The sequence below is a fragment of the Schistocerca serialis genome, chromosome 1, assembly GCF_023864345.2.
Source record: "Schistocerca serialis cubense isolate TAMUIC-IGC-003099 chromosome 1, iqSchSeri2.2, whole genome shotgun sequence".
Classification (NCBI taxonomy): Eukaryota; Metazoa; Arthropoda; class Insecta; order Orthoptera; family Acrididae; genus Schistocerca; species Schistocerca serialis.
In genome coordinates this window covers 799,689,148-799,711,065 of record NC_064638.1, presented here as the reverse complement: position 1 = coordinate 799,711,065, position 21,918 = coordinate 799,689,148, and the positions used below count along the sequence as shown (strand labels likewise).

At 38.6% G+C, this 21,918-nt stretch overlaps 1 protein-coding gene across 2 annotated transcripts in view; it reads right to left on the bottom strand.

The window, feature by feature from the left end:
* Positions 1-14,725: 14,725 nt before the first annotated feature.
* LOC126483902 (alpha-2-macroglobulin receptor-associated protein) overlaps positions 14,726-21,918 on the bottom strand; it is an 83,535-nt gene continuing 76,342 nt past the window's right edge. Inside the window, exons 7-8 of one of the 2 annotated variants that reach the window (XM_050107173.1) lie at positions 17,513-17,727; positions 14,726-15,060 (exon numbers count right to left, since the gene is read on the bottom strand). In XM_050107173.1, coding sequence (XP_049963130.1) covers position 15,060; positions 17,513-17,727 — 216 coding nt within the window. In that variant the 3' untranslated portion in view covers positions 14,726-15,059. Of the gene's footprint in view, positions 15,061-17,511; positions 17,728-21,918 lie in introns of those variants that run through there. The other variant, XM_050107181.1, reaches the window with a different exon arrangement.

Below are 21,918 nucleotides of genomic sequence, written 5' to 3'. Positions count from 1 at the left end.
AGCTTTGGAGAAACAAGAGAGTATTGGGCAAAGAACAGGTAAACTGCCGCAATACAGAATTAGTCAATGGGTATTGTTGGCTAATCCTTTTGTTCCGAAGGGTAAAATGAAGAAGTTTTTGACGAAATATTCTGGACCATATCAGGTAAATGAAATAGTGTCTCCAGTGAACGTAAAGTTGCAGTTACCAACCAAGTCGTCAGAAGTTCATGTGAGCAGGATTAAGCCGTTTAAGGGTGCAGTAGATGCGTTACCGCAGATTCCTCCAGCAGCAACAAAGGGTGTGAGGGTACCGAAGCTAAAAGAACAGCAGAGGAACGTTCCTTACGCACTTAGGTCTACGGATAAGTGTCCTCGGGGAGGAACATGTAACATTTATTATTATTAGGTAATAGGGTATGTGTAGTTTTTACTTATCATTTGTGTGTTTTAGACATGGTAAGGAAGGGAGCGATTGACATGGCTTCCTTTTTCTTCAGGTGCCGTGCCAGGATGTGGCCCGGGAAACTTTTCGTCAGTCTGGTACTGCTACACTGTTGCAGAGGAGAGGTGGTGCAGGTGCAACCACTAGATAAGGGAATTTTGTTTGTAAGACAATTAGATGTGGTATTGTCAAGCCGCAGGTGGACAATTGTGTTCACGTATAATATCTGGGGAGTGAGGAATGGTGTACGGACACTACAGGATAGGTATACGGCGCTACAGGCGGCCACAGAGAAGGAGGGGTTGTTTCAGGACATACGGAATGATTATCAGTAATTGAAGCTCTCATACGAAAAACTGAGAAGGCAGCTGCAACAAGTAATGGAAGTGGTCCTGCAAATGCTCGTTCACAGAAAACGAGGGTGGTTGGATGCAGAGGGAAAATTACTGAAAACAGTGTTTGGAACCGCGGACGAGGAAGACATAAGGAGCTTGAATAGTATGGTGGGGGAGGTGCAGGAGTTGGCGGAGGAGACAAAGTCGAAAGTGGATTGGCACACAACATGTATAGGTAACATGGAGCAGGGGATATTGAATGTCACTAAAACAGTGCAAGAGTTGACGTCAGACCTGGAACGGTATGCAGCAAATACCAGGAAAGCTTTGAATGGGGATATAAAGGCTATACAGGCGAGATTGAGCCGAATAGACGGGAAAATACAAGTAGCAGCTTTATTGAGGGCATTAGCAGACAGGGTGGATGATGCGCGTGTTGAATTGGAAGCGTTATATGAAGCTATGTGTCACGCAGTGCATGGGCAATTGACTGCCACTTTGTTAGGTCCAGATCAGATGCTGAAGGCGTTGCTGAAAGCGCAGAAAGAATTCTCAGAAGGAGTGTATCATGTCGTGCCTCCGGCGAAGCGGAATTTACCGTTATTCTATCGCATGTCTAAAGTGAGAGTAATTACGGATCAGGCGAGTATACATGTAGAAGTGCAAACACCAGTGATGGGTATCAATTTGTGGTACCAGTGTTATACAGTACACCCGTATCCAATTAGATAGGGTGCACTTGGGAAGTGGGTGCAAGTGCAAACTCGGGAAGTGTTGTTAGTATCAAGATGGAGGAGTGTTCATGTGGTAATGTCTACAGAAGATTTGACAGACTGTTTCAGGGGAAGTGTTTTTATTTGTCCAGCAAAGGAGGTGGCAACCCACAATCATTCGTGTGAGATGCAGTTGTTCTTGGGGAATATGGCAACCTTAGAATGCGAAAAGAAGGTGTTACTTCCCAGACCAAAATTTCAGGAAGTTGGGGAGTATTGGATTTACTCTGTGTTCGAACTAGAGACCGTAGTTGCCACTTGTTACAGAAATGGTAGATTGACAGATATATCAAAGCTTGAATTGCAGGGCAGTGGGTTATTCATTAATGGCACTGGATGTGAAATAGTGGGGAAGAATTTTCACCTACCAGCTTCTTTCACAGGTACAACAATGATTAACGTGACACAGCCTATCTTGTATCATCCAGAGGAACCACCACATATAATGCCTCGCCAGAACCTAACGTTTATTGGATCCCACATTGCTACAATCTTTAGATAGCCTGATTATCTCAGAAAAAGAACAGATCTCAGTTAATCAAATACTGCAGCACGTGCAGCAATATCGGGAGAAACGTAAGCACAACACAATTATATTTGGTGTGTCAACAACTAGCATAATCTTAGTTCTAGTGTTTATTTGTGCAACTTACTTTTGTATACGGAAAAAGATGTCTCGTTCTGAAATAACAACCGTACATCAAATACCTATGGGACAGATCGGGAATAGTGGAACGTAATATAAATAGATAACCAATGATAAGATTGGAATCAGTATTAACTGTAAATAGATTATTAGCGGATAAGAAAAGTTTGACAGAGTTGAAGGAGTAGTTGTATTATACCTGTAGAGTATAAGGAAGTATGGTGTGCACAACCAGTAAGTCCAGAATTGTAAAATTTGGGACGAATTTACTTAAAGGAGGGGGATGTGTAGTGTCGCGGAATAGTAAAGAGTTGGAAATGTGGAATATTGTCAAAGTTTCGTTGCCTATGCCGAGAGCCAGAGGCAGTAGGTTAGCCAAGAGGTAAGAGGATTGCACATGTATGGAATGTGTCGTCACGCAGGGGCAATGGCCTGGTTACACACAACAGGCGAGAGAGAATTGCTTAGCACGCGGGTTTATGTTAGACGGAGACTTTCGTAGAGTGTAAGACAGAGGTATAGCGTCAGCTGTACTGCATTACACAACTTCGCGTAAGTTTGTCGTAACAACATGTAACTCTGTCGCAAGAACACCTAAGAGGCGAGTATGACAGATGAATCAGCAGTATAAGTGGAACGAATGCGTTCATTACAAACGAGCATGACGTCAGGACATCGCTCGTGCTTCCTTTAAATACGCCAGCTTTGATAGCAACAGGGCACTCACAGTTAGACTTGCAGTTAGACGTGTACTGGGTCGCTTGTAGTGCTCAGCTCGGTGATCAACATGTTAATCTTTACTAAGGAGATGTTGCAGTAAGGGCGGCCCATCCAGCAGCAGACGTGAGGGGACAGCTCTGGTCCTCTCTGCTGCCGCTGTCAATCATCAACCCAGGATTAGCAGACATCGTGGCAGACTCGCTCGCTGCCAATGCTGACCACATCAGTGAGCCGCCGTCGAGATCGTGCGGGGACTAGGCCCTGTGCATCCGCCATCACAACCGGGTTAGCCAACGACGCTGGGGGACTGCAGCCCGTTCTGCCCGTCCACCAGGAGGAGCAGGGAAGAAGACGGGGTGGGATAGAGTACACTCCGCACTATGAGAACGCCTCTCGTGCCGACAGCGCCGGGACTCCAGCCCAAAGCCTCCTACGTGCAGCAGCTTGCTGTCCGCAGCCGAGCCGGCCGGACAGCTGGGTGCCACCAGCCACATGCAGCCAAAGTACGAAGTAAGGACATTCCTTTGTTATGTCACAGCACATGGCGCTGCGCTAGCAAGACTGTGCGGCCCGGAACTGGTGTCATCGCTACGAGTCAGTGAGGACTCGGGGAAGGTCGCTGATATCACCAAGTCACATTTTACTCGGCAGGAATAAAGGTGTTACGAATTAATAATGTTTCTTTGGCATTTCTGACGTGTCCACAGTCATTTCCTAGCATCCTGACAACTGGCGAGGTCACCACTCGGCCTCCACTCCACCGTAGGCGACCGGGACCACCGGGGCGCCTACATATCATTCAATGTACTTCTATTTGTTCATTTATCTCTCAAACGGTGACTGCAAATGTGCGTTGCAGTCAATGGCAAACAATTGAGAAAATGCTTACGTAAAATGTAAAACTATTTTACATTGAGAACAATATTTATTTTATGGATGAATGTCGTTAGTCATTCCGAAAAGTGTATACCATCTTAATCACAATTTTCAGTAGTACCTATTGACACATTTGCCCAACAGCAGGTATTTTACTTTAAGAATACTTCAAGCAAAGGCGAGTCAGGTTTTTTCCTTTCTTTTTTTCCAAATCTAAGAAAATTACGTAATATCTTGTTTTCCATGAACTGGGCAGTTCATCATTATAAAGTAAGAATGATTGACATTTCTGTTTCAGTTTTTACAGGTAAGCAGGAACAGGGACGGTTTAAATGAAAAACTACCTGACGAAACTGTAGTTGTTCCCACGAAAATCTGGAAACGTATACACACTTGAAATAGTTTTCCTAAGGCCCAGCTAGCAAATGCCAGTGCTCCATATACAAGAATCATAGCTGACCCTGTATCTATGTCATGTGGGAAATGAGAGTTTATCTTATATTTTAGTAGCATACACCCGTCTTGAAACATATAATGATGGAGCCTGGCACGAGAGCTCTACCTGGCAGTATTTACCCACAATATTCAACTCTGTCTGCATTCCTTTCAAATTTTAGTACTTTTATGAGATTCTTTTGCAAAATATTTCAGTGTCAATACTGACAAATGCTGTATCACTGTAATTGTATTTCCAAGAGCTACTGAATGCAGTTATGAAAAATATATGGTTGTATGTATTTAAAAAAAAAAAAAAATTCTTGTTTCAATATCTTGGCTAATACCATTATCCATACAAAACACTATGTGCTCCTTTGAGACTGCAGTCGTGTGTGTGTGTGTGTGTGTGGGGGGGGGGGGGGGTTCACATTTGTGTCAGTGCGTGTGTGCGCGTATGTGTGTCTATTGCTGACAAAGGACACTAGCTGAAAGCTTTAAGTGTGAAAATCTTTTTGTTGTGCCTATCTGCGACTCAGCATCTCTGCTATATGGTGAGTAGCAACTTTCCTTCTCATAATAGCATTACAGTCCATCCTGGATTTTCCATTGTTTGATATGTGCTCCTTTGAATACTATGGATTGCAGAAAATCTTGTTTCGATACCTGGAAGAAGGAGGTGGTCTTCATGACCTTACTGGTACTAGTGTGTAAACAGCTTTTGATTTCTTTGGCAGGGGAGATGGGATGTTTCAACTGTTGGCTTTGCCATTTGCTCTCAGACTGTTGGAATGCTGTTGGACAGAATCATCCTGTTGCACAGTAAAATATGTGCCAACACTGCGTACTGAACAAAGGCTACACTTCAGTGATTTGGTTGGAAAACACTGCAACGTCCTCCGTACAGCCTGGATCTTACACAGTGTGATTTCACATCTTTGGTGACCTGAAGAAGGACAGACACACATGTCAGTTTCAGTCGAATGAGGAAGTGCAAGAGTGGTTGTGGGCCTGATAGTGGCCAACCGCATTCTATGAAACAGGAATCGATCATCTTATTCACAGTGGCATAAATTTCTTACTGTGTACGGTGATTCCTTCCCTCTCAATGGAATCGTTCCCTAGTCTGGTAATGGCAGGTGTTTGGTCTTCATTTGACTGCTCCCCACAATACTCTTCATCTGAAATCAAGTTTTTCATTTTGGTTCTGTTTATCCTGACTGCTAGTTTGCTGTTACACCTTCACAACAGTTTCCCATCTTTCTGGGGTGGGGGGCGGCATCATAATCAGTACCACTATTGGTATAATTATTACACAAACTATTCAATAAAATACAGATGAATGGACCGATACTTACCTTCAACAGAGTCAACTCTCAGGTCAGCCAACAGCAACACAAATATGCAAATAAAAAGATGTATTCTTAGTTTTCACAACCACAGGTTCCTTCTTCAGTGTAAGAAATTACAAAAAGGAGGAGGAGGACGCAAGAAGCATGAGAAGTCTGGTGTGGGTGAATGGACAGAAACCAATGAAATGTTAGGAGAAAAGGACATAAGAATTACATCTATTGTTTACAGACAAATCTAGTGTTAACAACAGTGACAACAGTAAGAGAAACACATTTTTCTGAGTATACACTCAGCCTCAACTAATGACCATCACATTTTTCACCTGAATCTAGGCTGACATTTAAATTGTTAACTTACAGAAAAATTTAACTAATGTGAAATGAGTAGCATAACTGAATTACACCATCTAGCAGTGCCCCCCCCCCCTTTTTTTGAGTCATCAATCTTTTGACTGGTTTGATGCGGCCCACCACAAATCCCGCTCCTGTGCCAACCTTTCCACCTCAGAGTAGCACTTGCAATCTACAACCTCAGTTATTTGCTGGATGGATCCCATTCTCTGCCTTCCTCTGCAGTTTTTACCCTCTATAACTGCCTCTAGTACCATGGCAGTTATTCCCTGATGTCTCACCAAATGTACTTATATCCTGTCCCTTCTTCTTGTCAGAGTTTTCCATACATTCCTTTCCTTGCTGATTCTGCAGAGAACCTTCTCATTCCTTAAAAATTTATTAGTCCACCTAATTTTCAACATTATTCTGTAATACCACAAAATGGTTCAAATGGCTCTGAGCACTATGGGACTTAACTTCTGAGGTCATCAGTCCCCTAGAACTTAGAGCTACTTAAACCTAACTAACCTAAGGACATCACACATATCCATGCCCGAGGCAGGATTCAAACCTGCCACCATAGCAGTCGCGCAGTTCCGGACTGAAGTGCCTAGAACCGCTCGGCCACCGCGGCCGGCGGTGTAATACCACATCTCAAACATTTCGATTCTCTTCTGTACAGTTTTCTCACAGTCCATGTTTCACTATCATACAATGCTGAGCACCAAATGTGCATTCTCAGAAACTTCTGCCTCAAACTAGGACCTATGTTTGATACTAGTAGACTTCTCTTGGCCAGGGATGTCCTTCTCAGTGCTAACCTGCTTTTGATGTCTTCCTTGCTCTGTCTGTCATGTCATGGTTATTTTGCTGCCTCGGTTGCACAATTCCTTAACTTTGTCTACTTTGTGATCGCTAATCCTGATTTTAAGTTTCTCGCTCTTCTCTGTTCTGATACTTCTCATTATTTCCGTCTTTCTTCAATTTACTCTCAGTCACTATTCCATATTCATTAGACAGTTCATTCCATTCAAATCAATCTCAAGATGGTGACAAGTAAAGAGTTAAATTAAGTTGTACATCCAGTTTTTGTAGAATTCTCGGAAGTTATCAGGCACCAAGGGTAAAAAGAAATACAACAGCAATGCTCTGCAAAGTTCCAAGTCTCGTGCTACACAAAAAAAACTACAGCAAAAAACTATCCAATACAAAATGTAAGAATGTAACGTGTGATGTGCACCCTGACAAATCCAAACTAATTGAAACTATTAACTCGCTGCAAGAAATTGTGCACAGATCAGTTGAGGAGAACAGAGTGCTAGCTGATAGGCTGAGAAATACTGAAAGTGAATGTAATAAACTGAAAACCACCAAACAAGCTGAAAGTGGGTGTAACAAAGAAAAAGTGTACACAACAGCCGAAAATAACATTAATAATACCGTTACTCCCCCGCATGCTGCTTGCTACACAAATCATAGCATATGTACTGTGTCATCCACGGCAAAAAATTCTCATGTGCTGCATCAAAGCATTTTATCAGACAACCATCAAACCATAAGCCAAGAGGAAAAGATTGCAAAAATTACACAACTCGTGCGTCCATTCCAGCTGAAATTGGCACTTGAAAATAAAAACAGTACATTTCTAACGCTCAAGAAGGCGAAAAATGTAACTAACACAACAAATTCCTCTGGAAGAAAAGTGTTTTTATTGGGTGATAGTCATCTTAGAGGTATTGCCCAAGAAATAAAAAAACATTAACAAGGAGGTATGTGCCCTACGTTATATCAAACCAGGTGCTCGCATTGACCAAATACTATCAACAGTAACAGATACTTCTTAAAAGATAACAAAGAAAGACTACTCTGTGATCTGTGGTTGTTCAAATGACATTGCACACAATGAAGGTTTGCATGCTGCTAATGTGTTACGAACAGCTCTAACATCACCTGAAGCATTCTAACATAATTGTAGTTGATATTCCACACAGGCATGGCTTAATACAATCCTCTCGTATAAACAAGGCAGTAATAGCTGAAAATAGACATTAGGCAGAAATCTGCAGCAGTTTTGTGAATATTCATAGGATTGAAGCTCACAAATTTGGTACACAACTTTACACCACTAATGGCCTTCACATAAACTGGCATGGGAAAAATCATTTACCGACTATCATTTGTGATATAATTGCAAATGCAACGCACAATATCAACCCAGGAAAATCAGATCTGAATGAAGAGTGTACCACTACACGAGATAATTGTAGGGCTAGGTGTAGGCAGACAACATTGGACAACTGGCTGGTGAAAAAACGAGGTAAAAGTGCTTCTACCCAATCAGTCAGTGTGCGTAAACAGACCAAATTGGAGAAAAGTACAGTCAAAAATATTTTGCCCAGACCTTCAACTGAAACTTCTTTTTTAGAGAAAACAATGTAACTGCTTCTTCTAAAAAACTGTCAGTTTGTCACCAAAACATTAGAGGCCTCTGCAGTAAGATCAATGAATTTATAATCAATATCCATGAGCCACAAAGTATAGATTATGCCCATGTTCTGTGCTTTAGTGAGCACCATATTAATTCTGGTATAGAAAAACTTGTGATAAACAATTATTACTTAGCAACATTATTTTGTAGAAAGTGTAAAGGAAGAAGTGGTATTGCCACTTATGTTAAAAAATTGTCACATGTAGAGCAATTGATGTGCAGAATTATTGTTTAGAACAATATTTGGAAGCACGTGCCATAAAATTGTCTTTGAATAACTCCAATATATCAGTAGTTACCGTGTACGGAGCACCTTCAGGGAACTTTAGTCGCTTTTTAAGAAGTTAGATGCTCTCCTTATATACTTATTCAAACACAAAAGAGATGTGATAGTGCTTGGGGATTTCAATGTAAACTTTCTAATAAATTCCAGAGACAGATCAGACCTAGAAAATTTCATGTCCACATATAGTCTTGTTTCTGTAGTAGCTTCCCTACTAGAATAACTTCATGTTCAAGGACACTGATCAATAATAAATTTATAGACCACGCGTAAATAGGTGATTCAACTACCAGGCAAGTCCTGAATGGCCTCTCTGATGATGATGGACAATCACTCACTACAAATAGTGCAAGTTTCTATGAAAATGATAGTGGCTCCAATAGGAAAACAACTAGGACAATTAATGATGAAACTATCCAGATTTTAAATCACATCTCCATGCCACAAAATGGAGACCTGGGTATAATTTAGAAAGTGCCAATTCCAAGTACACTCTTTTCACTAATGAAGTGGCACTGATATTTGAAAGTATCCCCCCCCCCCCCCCCCCCCTCCCCAAAGACCCAAACCACAAAACATGCCAAAAAGCCCTGGATAACCACTGGTATTAAGAATTCGTGCAAATGGAAACTAAAGCTGTACATTTTCACAAAAAATTCAGACAACCACAACTAGCCAAATCACTATAAAAATATTGTAAAATGCTAAGTAAACTTATTCACAAGTCAAAAAGTTTGTATCTGTGCTCCAAAATTAATAATTATAGTAACAAAATCAAAACGGTATGGGAAGTGATATGGAGGGAGACTGGTGCAAATTGCGCCAGTAGGTCCCAAAACATTCCCCAGTAGGTCCCAAAACATTGTTCTCAGTAATGAAGGTTGACAAATACAAAATAAAGAGACTGTGTCAAATATTTTTAATGAGCACTTTTTAAGTGTTGCTGAGAAAACAGGACATAATGGCTCCTTAGAAGAGGTCTCAAAAATACTGGAAGGTCATTTTCAAAATTCCGTATAGCAGATAGGTATACCCCTATAACAGTAAATGAAGTAAGAAAAACCATTATTTCTTTAAAAAGCAAAATTGCAACTGGTGTAGACTACATCTCCAACAAACTGCTAAAAGCCTGCTGCAGTCAGTTCAGTTAAGTCCTAGCAAATACATTCAATGCCTCTTTCAGACAAGGTATCTTCCCTGACAGGATCAAGTATGCTATGGTAAAGCCCCTCTACAAAAATGGCAATGCCTCAGATGTTACAAACTATTGTGTCATCTCTCTTTTGAATGCACTTTCTACAGTCCTCAAACAATTAATATATGCCTGGATAATCAGTCACCTAGAAAACTTCACAATAATTAGTAAAAACCACTTTGGATTCAGAGAATGTATCTCCACAACTGAAGTTATATTTTCATTTACCAATAACGTTTTGGAATGACTTGACATGAAGAAATTGCCTGTGGGCATATTTTGCGATCTGTCTACGGCCTTCAACTCGTCAATCATTGAATGCTTATAGAGAAAGCAAACCACTATGGACTCTGAGGACAAAAATGGGGAGAGTCCGACTGGGGGACAGTAAATTATGGAGTTCCACAAGGTTCTACCCTTGGTCACCTGCTATTTCTCATATACATCAATGACTTACATTTATCCTCAAACAAAACATGCAACTTTACAATGTTTGCAGATGACACAAGTATTGTGACAGAGAATAAGACATCCCCTGACATAGAATTAAATGCCAACCAATCACTTAAGGCTGTTCTGAACTGGTTCACAGTAAGTTCTCTATCAATAAACATCAGCAAAACCAATTACATTCATTTCGATTCTGTTACAAAAGCCCACAGGAGGTAAACATTGCATATGAGAGACAGCAGATACAGAGAGTAGATTTTTTGAAATTTTTGGGCATACATATAGATAACAGGTTTAACTGGGAACACCACATCCACCAAACCCTGAAAAAGCTTGGTTCAGCACCATTTGCCATCCAGATTATCGCAAAAACTAGAGACATGTCTCAAAATCTGCTTACTTTGGCTGTTTCCATTAACTTATGTGTTGTGGAATAATCTTCCAGGGCAATTCACCACTGTCGAAAAGTCTTAGCAAGTCAGAAAAAGGTTGACCAAATTTTGTGTAGAGTGCCTCCATGAACCTCATCTCACAACCTTTTTAAGCAAATAGAAATACTAACCATTACTTCATAAAACCTCTTTTTAATCATGACATTCATGCTTCACAATCGTCAATATGAAATGAATGAAACATACCACCATCATAACACCAGTAGGAAATGTGACATACACTGTGATCCAAAAAATTTGTCTCTAGTGCAAAAGATGTAAACTACACAAGCACAAAAAATCTTCAATGCAGTTTCATGTAATATGGACAAACCTTGATATAACGAATTTCATGGGTCCATGAAAATTAAATTGTTGTACCAGGGTTATTGTTATAATAAGGTTTTGTTATCATGACTCGGAGCAAGGAGCCATGTTTTTGTGGCTGAGAAGGTGGTCTAGGGGCTAGTGTTGCTGCCTCTGGATCACGGGGTCCTGGGTTCGATTCCCAGCTGGGTTAGGGATTTTCTCACCCAAGGACTGGGTGTTTGTGTTGTCCTCATCATTCCATCATCATCATCATGATTCAAGACAATGGCTCGATGGTATTGTGAAAAAAAATGGACTGTGTAAAAATTGGGACTTTGTACAGGCGCTGATGACCGCATAGTTGAGTGCCCCACAAACCAAACATCATCATCATCATCATCATCATCATCATCATCATCATCATCATCATCGTCACTGTCGTCGTCGTCGTGGCTGTGAAGTACATTACTGTAGTACTTTTCTGATGAAAAATAACATTAAAAGACAAATAATGAAACAAAATTTTGTTCACTTCACTTTTTAATGCTGTACCTGTAGAATATCTTACTTTTGTGTACAGAAAAATTCACTTATTTTCCTTTGTTTCTTTTTTCTTAAAGACTCTCTTGTGAATATTGTCTTTATCTCCTCTAACACAATCAATTGCCATGCTGAAACACTGGGGATTGAAGATGCTAGTTGCTGATGGTTTCCAACAGACCTATTAGCTCCATCAGAGGGTGGGATTCACACTTATTACAACACTATCATCGTCAGAATCCTCAACAGGCAAATTACTCTTTAACTCGCAGATGATAGATTCTTCAGTATATGCTTCAAACATCAATGCCTCATCATCCACTAACAAGTTTTCAACTATTGAAGCATCTACAGTTTTACTAGTAACTGCTGAATAAATCTCCATCCTGCGTTATTTCATCCACCACAACATTCTCACCAGTATCTACACTTTCAGAAATTCTTGCATTTTCACACCAGTTCACAATCACATTTGGCTGTACACTGTTCCAGGAACTAGCAATCATGTCACAAGCCTGCTTCACATTGGAACAGTAGGGATTGCTTACATTTCTTTCAATGCTTGTGATCATGTGCTGAACTAAACATGAATGGTATTTTGTCTTCAAGTTCTTAATTATCCCCATATCTAGTGGCTGAAGAATCGAAGTACAGTTCGGGGGGAAGCAGCATAGTTCAATGTTGTTCAAAGCTGGCATGTTGTTATGTGCACTACAATTATCTATCAGCAATGCAATTTTCTTATTCTTCATTGACATCTCTTTATCAAATGAAAGCAGCCACTCACTAAAAAGAGTAGACGTCATCCATGCTTTTCGATTTGCCTTGTAATTGACTGCAATAAAGGAAATCACATTTACAATATGACTGTAGCAAAACTTTACAGCTGAAGCTATACTGTACTGAATTAACTTATAAATTAAAGGAAAGTAAAATAAAAAGTATGTACCCTCTTGCCTGGTAAGCTTCTTACATTTTTGAAGCACCGTGGGTTTGCTGATCGTTCAGTCACCAATGACGTCAATTTGTGTGCCCCTGATGTGTTGCTGCAGAGAACAGTTAGGTGTACTTTACACTGCTTCCCTCCTTCACAATTTTCTCCTCTAAAGGTTATCATCATCTCTGGCATCAGCTGATAAAACAATCCCATCTTATCTGCGTTGTACAAATTTTCAGGACTGTATCTTTCTAACAGTTTACACATGATGTTTTTTCTCCAAAATTCTGCATCACCTGAAGGGGTTGATTTTTCTTCTCCTGAAATCACTTTAAAAATGATCCCATGCCTGTCCTTAAATCTTTGCAACCACCCGTTACTTGCCATAAAATTAGAATTTCCAAGCAACTCAGCGAAATCTAAGGCTTTTTGACAAACCAACGGACCATTAACTGGTACATTCTGCGCATGCATCTCATCAAACCACCGCAGTGTAGCATTGTCCACATCATCAGCAGGAGCCATCTTCATTCTTTTTCTTGAAGGGTTAATATGCCACCTACGAAACTTTCTTCAATTTCTTTTCATTTTTTAAGGAATGTTGCTAACATTGATTGTGCAAGTTCATGCCTCCTCACCATGTCTACTTGTTTCATTCCATTACCAATTTCTTCGAAAACCTCCATTTCTGTCTTCAACCTTATTGTTTCTGAGTTCCAGCCATTGTTCAAATCTTAGGTGAAGGCCAAAGCATTTACATCAACTAAAAACATTCACAGATTACAAAAATCATGGCGATAAGCTGCATATGAGCCAAACAAAACACTCCTGTCTGCTACTGAATTCAACAATGGACAAGCTAAACACTCATTCAGATGTAAGAGCTCTTTGACATTTGCCGCTCAGCACCACTTGCCCACGCTGTACGCTATTCTCTCTACCATCAGAATAAACACAGTACTGTAGTATGTAAGAAAGCTTCTGGAAATAAAGTGCCGAAAGTCTAATAGCCAAATAAGGAATACCTACCACTATAGTGAGCTTCTTAGGAGTAGGAAACAGTAAATTCCTTGAAATTTTGTCTTCGTTATAACAGGTTGCTGCTAAATTTAATTCACTGTTGTAATGAGGGGTAATTAACATAGTACATATAGGAAATCAGCTGGGGCCATAAAAATTGTCACTGTACCTGGGTTTATCATTATATTGGTAATCGTTAAATGGAGGTTTGACTGTATTAAGTGTCTATAACGTAATAATGTACTATTTAAAGGTAAGCTAAGTGAGTTCTTGCTTGAAAAAAGTTACTATTCTGTACAAGGATTCTTTCAATTTGTATTCTTAATCTTGTTTATTGTTCCGACGGAAGCAATGTAATAACGAATTAAGTGTTCTAACTCATTCCACATCCATGTGTGGATCTATGGAATATGTATTGCAATAAATAAATAAACAGCAGTGCTAAACATAAATTCGAAAGCATTACATTGATTTTTTTCAGTTTCAACATTTTGTTGATACAGGAATAGCAATGTTTTTAATGTTTCATGAAGCATTTATTACCAAATCTGTCACAGTTGCAGTAAACATGTTTGGCAAGTAGTTTGGTACCAACTTGTTCATTCTCAAGCCTGATCTACTGAGGCTGCACTGAAAACAAAGAACAAGTGTCAAAATGGCAATTCATGCTTTATACAGTGATATTGGATTCTGACTTGCTAACTAAGCATGTGTTGATTGTGACAGTCATCTGGGATCACTTTATAAGGCCTGTATTGATTTTGATGTTTGTTTTTAAGATAAAGTGCTTTCAGTGCCTCCTTAGAAGATCAGGTTTGAGAATGAACATGTTGGTTTGAAACAGATGTTGGTTTGAAACAGATGTACTGCAACTGTGACAGATTTGTTAATAAATGTTCCATGAAAAAAATAAAATAAAATAAAAAATCAAAACTGTCTGATATGAAGAAAAATTTGCTCATTAAATAAACGGAAAAGTGGCAGCTATTATTTTTAAGGTATCCACAGCTCACCAATTCAGTAAAAGGTTAATAAATAGTATTATCTGCAATACAAGACATTGTACAACATTTCATGAATGCGTAAGGAAAAGAATGGCTGAGGGGAGTTCATATATACCCATAATCAGGAGAAAAATTGGAAATGGAAATACCATCTCCTGGCTAAACCAAGAAAAATACAAACAAAATTACAAACTTTATTTAAAATATATAAATATGTTACAATTTTAATATAATCTGCACTATGAGATTCATATGGATCATTCTTAGTGCGTGTGTGCAATACCTCATAATAAAACAACAAATATTCTTATTTTTCTCTTGTCTCTATCCTTTACAAACCAGTCCACGAAAATGCTTCATAAATGCAAGATATTGGGATCCACTTTCTACAAGAAAGTGTATTTCATAAATTACATGTCACTAATTGCGTTTGTCTCACTGTAGTGACTACAAGTATACTGATGTCAACACTCCTAAAATGACATCAAGCTGATAAGAAAAGTGTAAACCTGTGAAACAAATATATAATATTAATCAAAATTAAGGCATAAAATTAAAATTAACATATCTGATACAGAATAGAAGTGCTAAGATTCCAAACATTGATGTGGGAACAACTGGAACAGGGCTGATAAGGAAACCACAGAGTAAGAATTACAATGAAATCTCTATATTCCAGTTGATTTAAAATTATATTCAGCAGAAAAAAAAGACATATGTAAAGGAGTGGAGGGAAAAATGTTTGTTCCTAATTAAATATCAAGAGAGAGACCCACCAAGTGAGGAAAGAATCAGATTTAATGATGGCTCAACAGCCTAAATTCAAATTGTAGGGAACTAACACTTAGCAATGAAAGAGGTAAAGGGAGAGCTAAATGGATAATTGAAAGAAAAGCAAAGAAACTTTATATTAAACATGGCTGGTTAATAATGTGCTGCAACACCCTCTATTTTAATTTGATACGCCTATTAGCCGTGGACGTGCACTCTAACATAAAATTCTTGTCTTATGTTAAAATATGTAACAGGTCCATGCGACACTAACATTTGTATTTGTGTATTACTTATACTTTTTTGTTGTCATTCACTGTACTGACATGAGGTTTAATAAAGGTGCTTAGACACATTCACATTTAAAACGCAACATGCCCATTGTCTGTGGACATGCGCTTGTAGATGAGGTGCAATGCTAGCACCACTGTAATTTTCCTGTAGATGTTGGCTATGTTGACCTCCAGTTTGATTTTGACTTGATAAGAGGCACATGTGAATTGTGGCATTCATTCTGAAAACATTTATGAAGCACGTGTTGTCACTTTGATGTTTATTATTAAGATCAGTCACTGTCACTCAGGTATGTTTGTATTCAAATAATTCGTTTGTTACATTTGAACTTTTTATTACAATTCCAGTTTTGTGTCCTCAGTAGGCCAGGCTTGAAAATTAATCAGTAAGTCGCCTGATATAAATACTGTAACTGTTGACAGGATCATTAATAAACACTTTAATGAAAATAATGAAACCCACTATGGGGATTATATAATTCTTGACAGTTTTAGGATTTTAGAGTCTTTCGAAAGTAAGTTCTAATTCAACTGTTCATTGTTGTCAATGTCATTAGCAACACAATGAAGATGGGGCAGAGAATATAATTTGTGGTTCTGACTAAGGAACCATCTTAACAATCTGCTGGAACGGTTTACCAAACCCCTGTATGGTTTTTTGAGAGTTGTATTGGAATTTACACAAATAAAATTTTTTTTCTGCTTTAGTCACTATATGATTCAATGGTCACACTGTCATCATCATCATCATCATCATCATCATCATTGTGCTTGTCATAAGGTGGGTTTCAGTGTGTTTTACACTATGAACTGCACTTATGGCATGTGTAATAAGTGTCTCATCAATGGCTGCCAGATAAAAGTCACACATGATTGCGACATATACTTTATATAATGTAGAACAGAATGAAATGTACCAGATGATGACCACTGAAATGTGAAAAGAATTTGTCTAAAGAGTCACTAAAGCAAGCGACTGATATTGTTCGAGTAATCTACATTAGATGTAGATCAAGATGGCTAGAAAGGGATTTAAAACCTTCTTCCCAAACATAAGTCCTAGGTCTTAACTACTATGGTACGTGTCTGCAAATAAGAAGATATTTTCTTAAATGTTCCATGCTGCTAAAATATAAAAGGATTTACATAAATGAGCTGACAAATAAATCACAGCTTGTGTAAATGACACTTATTCTGCAATCATAAAATATTCATTCTGAAAAGCAGATATTACATCCTTATAAAAGAATACATACGTAAACTATATAGCAATTTTATTCTCTTTCACCTGAGTGTGGGAGTTTTTATTTTTATTTATTTATTTGTTTGTTTGTGTAAAACATTTGATAAAGAAATGGTTGTAGGTCTATGAAAACACAGGAAAAAAATTCTACCTTTTTCCAAAATTGTATACGAAAAAGGAAGACAAGCAGTGCACCAGAAATATTTCCTATGAATCTGTTTCTTATCCAGTTTTTATAAAATATTACAAGAGCATGTCATCTCACTATATTCAATAACTGAGATTCTGTATTTACTGAAATAATTCTACCAATGTTAACCATTTTACTAGGCAGTACCTCAAGTGACACTGCAGTACTCAAAAAAAGTTTTATAGAAAAAAGGAGAAAAATACCTCATTCTACAAGAGTTATTTAATGACAGGCTTAGTGATAGTTACAACTGGGTAATATTCCTCTGTCTTCCTAGATAATAACAACTCGCTTTACTTTTTTTTCATTTCTTCTAAGAACTCATATCATTATCATACTACTATTCAACAAGTACAGCTAACATTAAATCAAGAATTTTACAATTTAAAAAAATTCCACTTCTATGGAAGTCAATGAGACTTTGTGCTAGAAATTAAATGCGCAGCATACATTAGACAACTTACTAAAGTTCCATGTGTTTGTTTATTATTTTGGATTCAAGGTGTGCGTGCAGCTTGTCTGCTTTGCGAGCATGCTTCTTGATGCTGTCTTCCAAGTCTTCCAGTGTTGCAGGTTTCTCTCCTGCTGGTTTAGTAGCTCTATGTCCTGCGCCAAGTGCAGCTTCAGCTTGGAGGTGCCGCAGTTTCAGCAAACGATTCTCGTAGTGCATCAACTCCACCTACAACACAAGTTTTGTTAGGCTTAAACCACCTTCAATACAAATATGCACTAGTCAGAAGGAACTATAAGGTCACCAATTTGAGTCTTCACAATGTACTAATTTAATTAAGAAGTGTAGCTACATTCTGCTCACAGTATAAGCTATTGCCAACAGAGATTATTTTTAAATCTAGTTTACATCAACATTCGACCATTTGAGTTCTCCAAGTAGAAATTTTATGCTCCCAAAACTTTTTCATTCTTTCCAACTTGGCTGCCCTTTCTTCATAAGCCATGGTATATATGTCTGAGTATTTTTGTTTTAAGTCACATGTCTCTGTTCTTCAGAATCTTCTTTTTTCCCCGTTTTCAATTCATTGCATAATCAGTTATTATTGGTTTTATTTTTCCAAAAGCAGTTGAATATTTGTTTCACTAGCTCAGTTTCTGGTAACCTTGATACATGGCAAAAGAAGGTGATATCTTTTTGCACATTGTATCTATTACTGATTCGCTTTCCCAAAACACCACTTCGTTTGGCACCAACCGCTAATGACCCTCTATTTGGTGTTTTTTTGTTGATGACTGTTCTGATGACATTTTCTGTTGGACTTCTACAATTTATCTGTTGTTGATTTGATATTCAACCTGAATAATGTTCTGCTTGTCAATGTTGCTTCTGTCTAACAATGGAGTATTAGTGTTTGAATTTGATGTTCACTGAGAGATAATTCATCTTGTAGCTGGCCAGCTGTTCCATTGTGCTTGTTTCAAATTAGTTTCATTTGACTACCAGGGTATGTTTTCACCACGATATTTAAACTTACTTACAATTTTAATTCGTTACCGTCAGCTGAACAGCTGGTTTTTCAAATTTAAGGGTTGGTATTTTTTGAATATATAATTAATGTAGTAAAATATAATTTGCTTGACTGTTAGTGGAATTATAAATACAAGCATATAACTGAAATATAGTACATAATTTAGTTACTCTGAAGGAAAGAGCAGGCTTTTTCACACTATGAAGTACCTTTAAAATTAATACAAGATATGGGTGGAATAGTCTACCCAAACATTACATGAATTCAGAACTTCAAATACAGATAACAAAACTGTTATATTATCAAGTTGCAAAAGATGTAAGTGCTTTTCTGGGATATGGCCAACAGGCTGCTCTGCCTGCGATGCAGGTGACAAGGTACGCAGTAAATATAGTATGCTTTGTCAAGTATGTTATTTCTAGCATATCTAACAAACACTAAAAAAGAAAAGTAAATTACTCTTGCATATTAAGCAAGGATATGTTGGAACTGCCTCCCTTCATTATTCAACCATTTCTGACAACTGCTTAGGAAACTGCTCGTTACACTCTGCATTTCCTCTGAGAGATGGCATCAATTTCTTTTTAAGTTCATCTAAAGTGTGAGGATTTGATTTGTACACCTTCCTTTTTAATGCACCCAAGAGATAAAAATTGCAGGGGATTAAATTGGGTGAACGAGAAGGTTGCATGATATTACTGATAACTCGTATCTTGAAACATGTCATGGATTTCCTGTAATGAGAAGTTGGCTGTGTGAGGCATCACAGAGTCCTGCTGAAAGGTTGTGAAAGCACGTTCTCTCTTAGTCAATTGGCCAAAAAAAGGCTGCAAAATGTTTTCCACGTATCTCTCATTGTTAATTGTTTCCTGGAGAAAAATGGGGCCTCTTCTTTCACTGCTAATAGCACACACACACACACTCACTTTTTATCATGCAGAGGTGCCTCATGTATTATGTTAGGCTTTTCAGAATTCCAATAATGGTTATTTTATGAAGTAATGTATCCACTTAGGCAGAATCATGAATCATCCAAAAAGAAAGTTAGGTGAGGGTTATTTTCTCTGTCATGCACCCTATCCAAAATCCATTCACAAAACTGCAGCCTCTTTGCAGGGTCACCCAGTTTAAGATCTTGTACTGCAGTTGTTTTATAGGTCTGTAACTTCATAACTTTGTAGCTGTCTGAACAGACCCATAGGAATTTTCCATTTGCTGAGAAAGACATCAAACCGATTTTCTAGGAGACCTTTCCATAGCATACCCAGTATTATCCAGAGTTTCTTCTGTGAGTACTATTTACATTTCCTGTCAAGGACACTTCCTGTTTCACAAAATTTGTTTATCAATCAGTGAATTGTGCTCCGATTAGGAACTCGAACATCAGGAAATTCCTCTTGAAATAACCTATTACTGGATGTGCTGATTCTGTACGCAAATATGAATCGTACATAAATATCATATGGCAAATACAATACTTGTATTTCACCATTTCAATTGAAGCACTTTCACTCAATACTCTGTACTGTGTCATTTAGTGAACACCTGCTACCGGTGCATGATTTCTACACACAGAGATCTTGCAGTGGAGGGGAAATGTACTCCCCTAAGAGTGCTGCTGCTGGCTGGCTACCAGCAGGGTAACAAAATTCCCACCAGGAGGTTAATTTAGGGATTGATCACCCTGTACCAATACATAATGACATAAAATCAAAGGTGAAATATAAACGTATATGAGCACAGAGCACTATTTGTCAAATTGACGAAGCACTGAGCAACATACAGGCACATAATGGTCAGAAAATTCAGACAAATTGAGTGTTCTCTCTCTCTCAATCTCACACACACACACACACACACACACACACACACACACACACACACAGAGAGAGAGAGAGAGAGAGAGACTACTGTCCTCTAATGGTGATGCCAGACTGGGGTGAGTAGTGTTCTTGGCTGCGGAGAGTGGAAGGGCACAGAGTTGGAAGCGGGAAGACAAAGATGGGGTGGTGTTACAAAAGATCATGTTGGGATGGAAAAGGAAATGTGTTCAGGAGCAGGTTAGATGACAATACCGAAAGATCCAGACATGCAGTAAAAGATAGAGAACAGGGGGAGAGTGGAGGATCCGGAGAAGGAGAAACAAACTAAAAGCTACAGAAAGTTCCAAGAAGTGAGCTTGGCTGGGGTGAGTTGGCTAGGGGTGGGGAGATGGGAGGAAGGAGGTGAGAAGAGTTGGAAGACAGGGACTACTGGAGATTTAGGCCAGGGGGCTGCACGAACAAAGGTTACACTGCCAGGGAAGTCCATAAGTCAGTCAATGCTTAGAATGTGGATAAAAATCATTAGCTATGGAGGCTGACGGCTTCCGATATAAGGATCTGTGCTCATTCTGGCCACAGCCTTATCAAATGGGGCCACAGCAGCACACAGAAGTTTACAGCACTCTCTTGTTGTGGAAAACTGTCCCTAAATGCAAAAGAATTAGCAATGATCAAATAATGAAAATGTAGAAGTGAATGGAAACCACTACATTAACACACAGTGCATATCCACAAGAAACATGGCCTCCAACTGAAAAAGTGTCATGATGCTCTCTCTATTGGCAAAAGATAAGATTCCAGATTAGTCCCTCATCTGGATCTCTAGAAGAAGGCTACCAGGGGAGCGAAAGATTGAGAAACCAATAAAGTAGTGACATTATATGATCTGGAACATGGAATGTCAAGTCTAATGTAATGGGAAAGTTAGAAAATCTGAAAAGGGAAAAACAAGGGTAGAATCTAGATGCAGTATGGCTCAATGAAGTGATTTTGGAAAGAAACTAAGGTTTCTGGTCAAATGAATTGATCATAATGTCAATACCAACAGAAAATGCTATAATGGTGGAAAGATTACTGTCAGCAGTGACAGAATTATTCTCATCAGAACTGACAGCAAACCAAAACTAACAATAGTTAAGGTACACTAGTCAACATCACAAGAAGAAGATCATGAGATAAATATAGTATACGGGGTATAATGTAAAGAGAGATGAAAATCTAAAAAATGGTGGGCAATTGAAATAAATATCATAGAGGAAGGAATAGAAGGTAGAGTTCCATGATAATAAAGGCTCAGAAATAGGAATGAGATAAGAAAGAGACCCCCCTTGATTCTGCAAAAAAATTCATCTAGTAATAGCAAATAGACTGTTCAAAATACACAAGTGGAGGAAGACTGTGATGACACAGCCTAGAATGTCATACAATATTTTTTAATGTCCCCCCCCCCAAGGGACCAAACTGCTGAGGTCATCGGTCTTTTAATGTTTTCTGCATATTACATGACTATAGGGATCTAACCTAGTGTGCCATCTAGTGCCTTAAGGTGCTAAATCTGTATGGAAA